The 11,599-nt window shown below is 36.5% G+C and overlaps 1 protein-coding gene across 1 annotated transcript in view; it reads left to right on the forward strand.

The window, feature by feature from the left end:
• GNB1 (guanine nucleotide binding protein (G protein), beta polypeptide 1) overlaps window positions 1–11,567 on the forward strand; it is a 16,581-nt gene extending 5,014 nt beyond the window's left edge. The window contains exons 4-11 of the mRNA XM_010021171.1: window positions 450–556; window positions 1,095–1,158; window positions 2,903–3,065; window positions 4,740–4,806; window positions 6,123–6,324; window positions 7,042–7,258; window positions 9,863–9,974; window positions 10,403–11,567. Of these exons, the coding sequence (XP_010019473.1) occupies window positions 450–556; window positions 1,095–1,158; window positions 2,903–3,065; window positions 4,740–4,806; window positions 6,123–6,324; window positions 7,042–7,258; window positions 9,863–9,969 (927 nt within the window). The 3' untranslated portion in view covers window positions 9,970–9,974; window positions 10,403–11,567. The remainder of the gene's footprint in view (window positions 1–449; window positions 557–1,094; window positions 1,159–2,902; window positions 3,066–4,739; window positions 4,807–6,122; window positions 6,325–7,041; window positions 7,259–9,862; window positions 9,975–10,402) is intronic.
• Window positions 11,568–11,599: the final 32 nt, after the last annotated feature.

Genomic DNA, 11,599 nt, shown 5'->3' on the forward strand with positions numbered 1-11,599 from the left:
AGCTAATACCTTTGCATCTTGCTGTACTAACACATTTTGATCCTATTTGCTTGGCTTCAGCCAACATTAACTTGGGGAATGGGAATTCTGAACTCTGTAGTATATCTCATGAAGCTACAGTGGGGGGTCTTCTGGAAATGTACACAGGAGTAGAAAACCCAGATCAAAGGTTTGAAATCCTAAAAGTCTAAGAAAATAAGACCTAAACAAGGTAATTTCTGAGTGTCTTTGTAAATGCAGTAGAGGGGCTGCTTTCTTAATTTGATGAAGATATACTACATAAAACAATGTAGCTTTAGATTAGGCAGTTTTCAAAAACTCAGTCAATATTCAAAATGTGGGACTTTGGGTCTGCATTGGAATGCTTGTTTAAATGTATTTGTGTATGATATGTCACTTTTGGAACTATGAAGTGAGAAATTCGGTGTATGACACCATTGCTATTTCAGATCACAGCCAATATTGACCCAGTGGGGAGAATTCAAATGCGCACTAGAAGAACACTCCGGGGACACCTGGCTAAAATTTATGCAATGCACTGGGGGACTGATTCCAGGTGGGTGCTGATGATCCAAATCAGATCTCTTGGCATCACTCTTTGGAAGGCTGACTGTGCAGGACTTGTTTTTCCTATTCCTACCACTAGGAACCGCTAATTCCAAGAGAACTTGGGCAACCAAGAGAATTCAGAAATGCTTAATGTATCTTTTTTCCTACTTTAAGAATAGGAAAAACGAAACCATATTGACACTGTAGATTTCCAAAATCAGTGAATCTGAAGCCTATATATAGAACACATAAGCACTGATTCCATGCAAGTTTTCTCCCTCAATTGAGATGTTAGTTACATGGTTTTTTTCAAGTCAGAAGGTGTTTACATGTAGGTGTTCCATCACACGTTTCCATAATATTTAGCATGTAATTGAGTACTTGCAAAATAATTTTGATAGTGCTAATAACTGAATTGGGAAATGCTGCACTGTACTTGAATGGTTTCAAGTACCTTGGCCTTGGTAGTGGAGACAGATGCCATCACAAAGATATTCCTTCTTGTCTTCCCCAACGATTGTCTTTATCTCTTGTTTCCTCTCTAGACTTCTAGTTAGCGCCTCCCAGGATGGCAAACTTATAATTTGGGACAGCTATACTACAAACAAGGTAAGACTAACTGGTATATTGCTGTGTAATTAAATGTAAAGACAAAGGAAGGAAATGTTACCTGTCATGAATTTGGCTGCATTACTTGCATAGTGCTAAGACAAAATTTTGGGTTCTCCAAAATAATGAAGTTTGCATTTGAAGAATACAGCCGTGTATCCGTAGAGAGAAAAGCAGAAACAACTGCAGCAACAACTTTAAAGCTGGGATTATTGTTGAATCCCAGCTGTGAAACTAAGGAATTCATAACTTTACTAAAGAGAAATAATGTTAGCAAAATAAAAATAACCTCTCCCTATTTTTTGCCTTCCTCCTGTGAATCCAGCCTGCAGGCAAATCTGATCTAAATTACTGTAACAACTGAAAGATAAGGTGGTAAAATAATCTTTATATAACATGATTTCCATCTCAGTATTTTCAGTTCTTATATGAATGTTAATTAATTAATGGTGTCATCAGGAGGCAGAGTGCAGCTTTCTTATCTGGGGGGAATGGAATCGGAGGTTGTTGCTAGACTGGTAAAACATTTACTAGAGTCAGAAATGGAACTCTTCAGCTGCAAAAACTCCCTCTTCCTCCTGTACCTCTTGACAGTATTAATTCAGTGAAAAAACAATTGAGTTAAAACCAACCAAACAAAAAAACGCACTACCCCCCTGCCGCAAAAGAAGTAAGCCCCGCTCCCCCCGCCAGCCAAACCCACAAACTCTCTGGAATTAGAGGTAGCAAACACCTTGGTGTTGAAACAATTTTAAATTTGACTGTGTAGCACCCAGAAGCAGCTAATTCAAAAATACTTGAGTGATAGTCTGCAGATGTTCTTTTGGCAGTTGTAGCACACATTGGAAGTAACACAGGTGCCATGAATATTGTCTTTTCCTAGTGATAAAATGGTTCAAGGTTAATATTCTGATTAGATCCCTGGTAGAAGACTTCCAAGAATGAGCTGATTGTGGTTTTAGCGAAAGGGATTGGATTTTCAACTGCTGATTGCTGCAGGGTTGCAGATTACTGTAGCAGCAGAGGAAGAGATAGTAATCTTAAGATATGTAGGAAGATTGTTAATACTGCATGAGGTCTCAATATGTATAAGGATATGATCCCTTTCTTAGAGGTGTTGAGAACAAATTTGAAGGATGAATGCAATGAGTTAAAAAGAGAGAAAAGATTTAGCTTGCATAATTTTTTAAGTGGAGTTCTTTGAGCACAGAATGGTGAGGAAACATGGGGTAGTTATTTAAACATGAAGCTCGATTGCCTACAGTGGGTTTCCAAAGAAGGATTTAAATGGCACTGGAAGTAATGATTTCCTTTCTTATTCATTCATAGTGTAGTGTCTAGGCCTGGAATTGGCAATTTTACTGACTGTACTTGGAAGTCAGTATTTTCCTGAACCTGTAATAAATCCATAGTCGTCAGAGTACTGGAATGAAATAATTTAGTTTTTACTAAAATTGCTAACTTTGGGAAAGTTTTGAATTGGGAAAATTTCTTACTAAAATTGCTGGATTTGGGAAAGGCAAATCTGAGGTTTTCGTTACATCACTACTTGGTCTGACAAGTTGTAATATATGCAGGTTACCCTCAAAATAGTTTTATATTCAGAAAACCAAAAACTTTTCACTGTTTTCTTGTCCTTTTGACAAAAGGATGATGTATGTCTTAAGACAGGTGAAAAACTTCCTGATGATAACTATTGAATCTGTTGTTTTGCGGATGAAATACATTAATGTGTCTGTTTCAGGTGCATGCCATTCCCCTGCGTTCATCTTGGGTCATGACTTGTGCATATGCTCCTTCTGGAAATTATGTGGCTTGTGGTGGTCTTGATAACATCTGTTCCATTTATAACTTGAAAACTCGTGAAGGGAACGTACGTGTCAGCCGTGAACTAGCTGGTCACACAGGTGAGTGCCTCTTCAGAATAATCTAAGTTATAATCACATGGTGAAGGTTTTCTTTTAATCTTTTAAATATAATTTCCTAAATAAAAATATATACTTCATTGTGCACCTCTCTTTTTCTGGCAGGACCTTAGCTGCATACTATCTGTTGTTAAACAGTTTTTTTTTCTCCTTCCTTTTTAAAACTTTTTTTTTTCAAAGGATTATATACTTTGAGCACAAGAAGTGTAATGACAATGTGTTTTAATTTTCACAAGTGAGACAGCTGCTTTCTGATGGAGCTTCTATTTAGTTGCAGAGTTTTGAGTTCTCATTGTTTCCTCTTGTTTCTTCTTTTCTCCCTTCCCCCCAAAATACAGTAGCTCAATTTTTGCCTTTGGTTTCTGTTTCTAGGGTGAACTGTCTTGTGATTGATGAGGAGAGACAGGTAGACTTGTAGGTATTACCTGGTAAATTAGGATGTAAACTGTAGCTGCAGAGTTATCATAGTGACAGATGAAGCAAAATTCATCTTGTTAGGTAAGAAGTATTAAGAGTTTTTGAAGCAAGGAAGTCCCTCATGGTACTTAAAAGCTGGTGTTTTAAGTGTGGTGGGTGAGTTGAAAATGTTTCTTTCTGAACAAACCAAGAACCTCAGTGTCACAATGTACATTTAAAAGCAAATTCAGTGGCTGACGATATTCTCACTTCCTAAAGAATGTACAGTTAGTGGAGATGAGCAGCTTACAAGCAGTAATAACCTAGAAAATGTGAACTGCTTTTGTGTATTCTGATAATGGACAGATTGTATTTTTGTTTCTTTGTGAATGGGATTGGAAGTTTTTCAGAGGAAAGCTGGGCGGGTGGTTTCATGAACTCCACTGAAAATTAAAACACTGTCCATTTATTAGGTACTCTGGTGTCTTGTAAAGCTACACATCACCTTTATGGTCTCTTTGTTTCCACAAAAAATGTAAGACAAAGGTAGATGGCTACAGAGAAAACCTCTAACAGTTCTTTAAGGAAATTGTCAGGTGGACTCTGTCTCCTGCTGGTTTTCTGCCTGTGGAGCCTCTATACAGAGAAAAGAAAATGGTATAAAGATTATTCATAGATGGAAAATAAGGTTACTCAGAAATAGTTACACAGTAATAATTCGTAATGATTTTTTTAATACGGAAAAAGTTAAATGTGAATTAAAGTATGCTTAATGCTATTTAATTCATTTCCAGCTGTTTTTCTTACAAAGCATGATTTAGGTAATTTGGAGGAATTGTACACCCTTTGGGTGTAGTTAAGGGTATGAGAAAGTAGTGTTGATTTGACCTTCAGGTAGTGGTTGTGATGGGACCAGTAAAATGATTTCTAAAGAAGGTACTCTTCCCTTCTCCGTGCACTGCCTGCCCACACTTCAGGACACAGGGAAAACTATTTATGTGGGTTTGCTGTGATACCACTGTGTCCAAGTGTACCACTGTGCTAGTGTAGTGGTTGGGCCTGGTCTGTAAAGAGGCAAAACTACATTTGATCCAAGACATTGGAGGGTCCTATATGTCAAACTTGTCTATGTTGTGTTTTAGGCTTACGTGGTAGTTCTTAGCTGCATCTTCAGAAGAGGAGGCAGCAACATATAAGCAAGCCAGTGTGCAATGTGAAGAGTAATCTCTGGTCTTATTCACCAACTTGTTTTGTTTTCAGGATACTTGTCGTGCTGTCGCTTCTTGGATGATAATCAAATCGTCACCAGCTCTGGCGACACTACTTGGTAAGCACTAAAACTTTGACATGATAGTTAGTAATAACTTTTCACAGCTCTACTATGGAAGGAAGCTTTTTTCTTTGTAAACCTGATAGTCATCCAGAAGAGTAAATGTGATCAATTATTGTTCATGTGTCACAGTTTTAACTAGCAATGGAAAACTTTGACTTTCAAGTTTGTTAGCTTTGGCTGTTTAGTTATGCCCATGTTCTGAAGAGCCTGACCTAATTCTCTCCGTTAAGATCGTATGGGGAATTTTTTTCTTTTTCCTAGAACTATTTGGCTTTCAGAAATGTGTTAGACTAACGACTTTTCTCAAACCTGCTTAGCATTTTCAATGTTTTGTTGCTTAAAAAGTCGTATTTGGATTTTTCTAATGCAGAAATCAGTTTATGTTGCTATTCATGAGAGCTCCTAGAAAATATTCTACAGTGACAGTAGATGGGGTTTTTTTTAGGAGAATGTAGGTGTGTAACTCAATAAATACTAGCTTCTGAACAAAAAAAGACCTCAAATCTTTTTTTTTTCATAGATTTTGTCTATTATATCTAATTCTTAAAAGCATTACAGCTCTTGCAAGCAGCAGTTCTTATAGCAAAGGTTGTCTAATAAGCACTTCTCCTACATAGTGTCAGTCTTTTTGAATGCCCATCTATTAGTTCACTGATTCTGAGTAGCTATTGAATACATATGGGGTTTAATACAAAAATGGTTCTAAATATGGGTTGGTGCTTTGTTTTGTTACAGGGTTTGTTAAAATTATGCCCTTAATAAGAGAATTCAGCTGCTTCAGGACTTACTGTAGTAGCTCTACAGTTCTCTGGATAGCAGTTTGTCCATGAAACTTCTTTTCAGCCAAACTTCAAAGCACGGTTTCAAGTCATCTCTTACTTGCATGGTGCAAATCTGCCCCAATGACTCTGGTTTACCTAGAAATTACAGAAATTAATATTAGGGACGTTATAGTGTTCTTTCATCCTTTTATACTAGTGTTCTTTCATCCTTTTGTACTCTTTGATTATCACTGTACTAGTGATTCTGCTGTCTTGGAAAAGCTTGAAGATCACAGACGTAACTCAAGGTTGCACATCCTCAGTGGGTCTTTAAAAATGGGAAATGCTGACTCAGCTTTTGCTGTAGCCTTGCCACTGCTGCTTTAAGTCATTTCACTTGGTTTTTCTGCTCTTGGTTTATTTTTTTTTTATTAATACTTTGAGTTTTACTTTTTAGCAATAATAATAAATTAACAGGTTTAGACAAGAATTGCTGTCTTCACCTTGGAGCACCAATATGTTAATTTCTGCCTTCTTCATTCTTTCAAGTGCTCTCTGGGACATAGAAACTGGTCAGCAGACAACTACATTTACTGGGCACACTGGAGATGTCATGAGTTTGTCTCTTGCTCCTGATGCCCGGTGTTTTGTTTCTGGTGCCTGTGATGCCTCTGCCAAACTGTGGGATGTTAGAGAAGGAATGTGTCGGCAAACCTTCACTGGCCACGAGTCGGACATTAATGCCATCTGTGTATGTATTGGCTTGAGCAGAGAACATGGGATATAAATCCATATTTCTACATTTCACTGTTCGCTGCTATTAAGCATGTACTGTATGTAGTAGTATTATGGCATGTTTTTTTAATTGATAATTTTTATAGCTGGGGAATGTACCTGAAACTTGTGCAACTTGAGATCACTTGAGGTAAATGAAAACTGACTGTTCTTCATATGCTCTTAATTGCCAGTAGTAGTGACTGCACTTTATGCATTTGGATAAATTATAATTCATGCTTCTGATACATTTAAATGTAATGGTTTAAAAGGGAACTAAAACTGATGGACTTTGGCTAATGGAAATCATTATTTAAACTCAACATTTGGCTTACCCTAAAATTGTTAAAAATAATGAAAGCTCTTTAAAAGCTAAATGTACAGAATGGCCTCTCCTATCACGCTTTCTAAAAGCACATAAATGTTCGATATAAAATTGGAGATGATGAGTTAAGGTCAGCTCTGGTGTTAGTCATTTGCAGGTGGGGTGGGAATATGATGATGTTGCTTAAACAGATGAAACCAGAGTGCAGAAAAAAAGGAATAAGAGGAAAAATCCAGTTCTGGGGAGGTGTATGCTCTTCTTTGCCACTTTAATTTTTTTTTGTTTTTTTTTTTTTTTACTTGCTCTGTACAAAATGAGACAGAGAAATCAAGTCTGAAATCATGTGTCACTTTTCTTCCCTCCTTAAAGTTCTTCCCAAATGGCAACGCATTTGCCACAGGCTCAGATGATGCTACATGCAGGCTTTTTGATCTTCGGGCTGATCAGGAACTTATGGTTTATTCACATGATAACATCATTTGTGGCATCACCTCTGTAGCATTTTCCAAGAGTGGACGTCTCCTCTTAGCTGGTTATGATGACTTCAACTGCAATGTCTGGGACACACTGAAAGCTGATAGAGCAGGTAAATGTTTTTTTGGGTATGAATACTATAAACACAGTGGGACACACTGAATGTGTGAGCTGTCATTGAGCATTCCCTGTCTCAACTTGAAAATTCTGTGATAACCTGTTTCAGGATGACCAGTGATGGAAGTAGCTTAATGATGATAACAAAATGGAATAATGCTTAAGGATAAAAGGCAACAATGGTTGGTTGCGAACAGGAAGATTGCCATTAAAAACAAGGTTTTGGGGGGTAGAGGGCTATATTTGTAGACTTCATGGCATTGTTGTATTAACAATTCAACATTCATGTAGCTATTCATAGAAAAGAATTTTTTTTCCCAGTATTTCTAGCAGTAGCTGTAGAGACAACGAGCAAAACAGCAGACACTGTGGAGATCAACTTTTGAGGAAATGAGTATGTAATCTATGGTATGAAGATTAATATAACTTCAATTCTTTAAAGTGAAAACATCAGGAAAAAAAGGAGCAAAGGTATAAATTTGGCCTCAAATGTTTTGTTACTCTCATCAGAATAGGGGATGAGAACAAGGACCGGTTGTGCTACCCAAATAAAGTGGTCTAGGCTTTTAAAATTATCCGAGGTGGATTTTAAAAGCAAACAAAAAACATCAGCCAAGTTACACTGTGGGGGGATTGGAACCCAAACATAAGGAAATGTATGATCCTACCAATATAGTTCCTACTAAAATAGTTTCCATTGGATTTATTAATTTCTTTCTCCAGCAACTTTGTTTTACCACTCAGATTTTATCCTTTATTTCTTCTAAAATTTATGATCGTTTTTGTCAGTGCTGAGAAGTTGAAGCTGTAGACTCTTGGTTTCTATATTCTAGAATAACTTTTGGTTCTATTTGCAAGTTAATGTGCCAGATACAAATATTTCAGTACTGGAATGCATTTTATGAATCAGCCTTGTTTGTGTGTTGAGATTTAAAATTCCAGATTCTTATGCTTTAATTATTGAGACATAAATGTGTATACAAGCCTGTGTGGAAATGACTTGAGAAATTTCTCTTGGTTAATGTCTAGGTTAGTTTACAAATGGCTGTGTTTAAGTACTGTACAAACAATTATGTGGGTCTTCCTGTATTTCTGTTATTTGAAAGACCTTCAGTAAGAAAAAGGAGTCTGTGATCTTGCTTACCTGTAGAAATGATAAGTCTGTTCCTACTGATCTGGGTTTACAGTCCCTGTACATGTCAAGTGTGATTCTTTACTGCCAAATTTTAGAATTGATTTAAACTACTTTATGAAGTATTTTGCTTATTGAAATGTTCTGAGACGTTAAGTTGATGATCAGATTTCATACTCGGACTCTTCTGTCATGCCTGGTTCTATATTAAGCACCTTTGTGGTTATGTATTTAGCTCAAGTGCATAAGACTTCTCAATGCTCTCTTTGTTTTACAACATTGCAGTGCTTATTAATGTTGATGGTAGAGTGAATGTTGATACATTAATGCTATTTCCACAGTAAGTTCTAGGTAACTCCTACATACTCATGTTAGCTCTGGCAGCAGGCTTCTTTATTGCACCAAATTCCCAAAGAATGTATAGTGTGCTTCAGCACCCGGGGTTTGGCCTCTGATGTGGCAGAAGTGCACGATGCTGTGCTGAGGCTTAGATGCTTGATAGATTTAATAGGATCTGGAGATTCATGGTGTTACTCACACAGCATTAGTGCTTTTATCAAGTGTATCATAGATGTTACTTCTTCAAACATCAAGCATCCTTGTGTATGAATTACCCACTTGTACACTGAGTTAATAATTAAAAATACTAACTTCTAGTATTAAAACATGTTAGTTTAAAAACAACTGACTTGCTTCAAGTTTTATATTAAAGGTTGATAAAAGGAGGGAAGAAGCCCAAAATACAAATGAGGAGAGTGCTAACCACAAAGTGATTGATGTATAAAGATTAATTTTAAGTCTGCTAATAGCTTAGTGCTGTGGACTGTAAAGCACTTGAATATAATTAGATTTTCTTTTTACCTACTTGAAACTGTTAAGTTGAAGAGGATAGAGGAAAATGTTGCACCTTCAATTTTTCTGCTTAGTCTTAATTTTTTTTTTGATAGTACTCTAATTGTAACAGATTTCCATATTGACAAATACATTGGATGTAGGAGTTTGTCTTGTAAGTGCTTGTAAACATAGTAAGATAAAATTAGCTGAAAAAATGCTTCAGTGTTCATGACATAATTCAGCTTAAGATTTTATACACTAAAAAAATTGAAATCTAACTGATCTTTATCACTGTGGAGAGGAAAGACAAAGAGCTATGCAATGCATGGTTATACTGTATTTATTGCTATGACATTGTCAGCAGAATTTTTGGGGCTGTGATTTCACAACTCATGAGAAGTCAGTACAGGTCGTAATGTGGGCAATATACAAGGAAAATTTTGAATAATGCATGTACTGAATTATTCCATTGTGAAGCCACCCAGTTGTATCTTAAGTTTGCGCTTATTAAACCAAAAGCATTTAAAAATTCCAAGCATGTTTGTTCAGGACTTTCTAATGTATTGGTTGAATAATCCCATCACATGTGTCTCAAAGTAATGTAATAATACTGTTACATGTTCTTACTTACAGGTGTCCTTGCTGGTCATGATAACCGTGTCAGTTGCTTAGGTGTGACTGATGATGGCATGGCAGTGGCAACAGGATCATGGGACAGCTTCCTCAAGATCTGGAACTGAAGGAGGTAGGTATCTAATTAATTAAGGCTGTGCTTGATCAGGATTTCAGAATGTTGTTGTTGTGGTGGTTTTTTTTTTTTTTTTTTTTTTTTTTTTTAAATATTTTTTCCCAGGCCAAACAGTGCTGTTTTACTGATGTTTTATGAGCCTATAGTTCAGATTAGGAATGTCAGTAAGAAAAGAAGAAATAGATTTGTTATTATAGAAAGCTATTTGTTTAATGTATGCAATGACATTTTTGTGATGAGCTATTTTAGCATGTTTTATTTTCCTGATAGGAAAATCTAGTCTTTTGAATCTGGGTTGGTAAATAGATAGCATTCTTGAAAATGGCGAGCTAATGGCTGAATGTGTCAGTTTAGTGAGGGCAAAGCTTCACACTTGGTTACACTTTATCAAAGTGCAACTCTTAATCAATCTTTCTGTGTGTCAGAAGAGTGGTGGACTCCATGACTGGAAGAAGCTTCCAACGGTTGAAAATTAAAAATGATAGCATATCCAATCCAACCATACTAACTTGGACCCCCATCCTCCCAACTTCAAAGGGCAAGATCTTTTCCATCTCCTGTTGCTGAAATGAAGAGCACAATTACCCTTCCAAGAAGAATTTCTGTGTTGTAAGCAAAATGAAGTTGTGCATTCCTTCTGGGACCATTTTCTTTTCTTTTCTGTCTTGAGAATTAAAAAATGAAACACTATCATAAAAGCATGACCAGAAAATAAACTTGAGCATAATTGTGAAACAGTTAGCTTTCACTGTAGTTTCCAAGTTGAGGTTAAGGACTTTATCTCACACACTTGCAAATTTTAAAGTCATGTTTGTAGCAAGATTTTTTCCAGGTTTCCTTTTTAAATACATTTCTTTATGTATTTAATTGAGCGAACCAAGGGAGTCCTAGCCCAGAGCATCTGGGGGTTGTTAACGCTGTAAATTTAGTCCCTAATTTTTTTATTTTCTATTATCACAGATAATTGTTGCACAAAACTTGGCATATATAGGATAGCAGTAAGGTAACCAAGCACATGCTGTAAAAGGTAATGAATGCTTGTTTAAGGAATCCTTTCACCTTTTATGGATAACAAATGCAATCCTTGGTCCCTCCTGCCTCCCCTTCGTTCCCCCCTTTTTCATCATACTGATTTTTTTTTTTTTTTGATCTGTTTTGGTTTTGTCCACTTGAAAGGGCAGTTTATATCCTTAACACTATCCTGTAAGTCTCATCAACCAGGAATCTCTGTTTTCAAAAGAGACCTATCCTACACTTGGGTATTGAGTCAATTCTTTGTGTATGAAATGATGTACAAATCAATGTTTTGAAAATAATGATCTTGAACTTTCTAAGTTAAACAGAAAAAAAAAAACTTTTTTTGATTGTTTGCCATATTGGGTGGGTTTACTCTTAGAATCGCATGCTGTAGAAATGCTAAAAAGTGCATATTGGACTAAGTCCTTTGATGTTTTTTCTTTGAAGAAATAACCTGTTTAAAAACTGTAACCATTGTCGCTGTATTCATTTATTGTTGCTACTCTGTGCATAAGTCTCTGGAGAACTCAAGTACAAGCTATGCACGTTTTGGAGTAGCGTGATAAGTCACTTCCCCTCCCCCCAGCCCCCCCCCCCCCTTTCTT

Source organism: Nestor notabilis, unplaced genomic scaffold, assembly GCF_000696875.1.
Source record: "Nestor notabilis isolate BGI_N333 unplaced genomic scaffold, ASM69687v1 scaffold21330, whole genome shotgun sequence".
NCBI lineage: Eukaryota > Metazoa > Chordata > Aves > Psittaciformes > Psittacidae > Nestor > Nestor notabilis.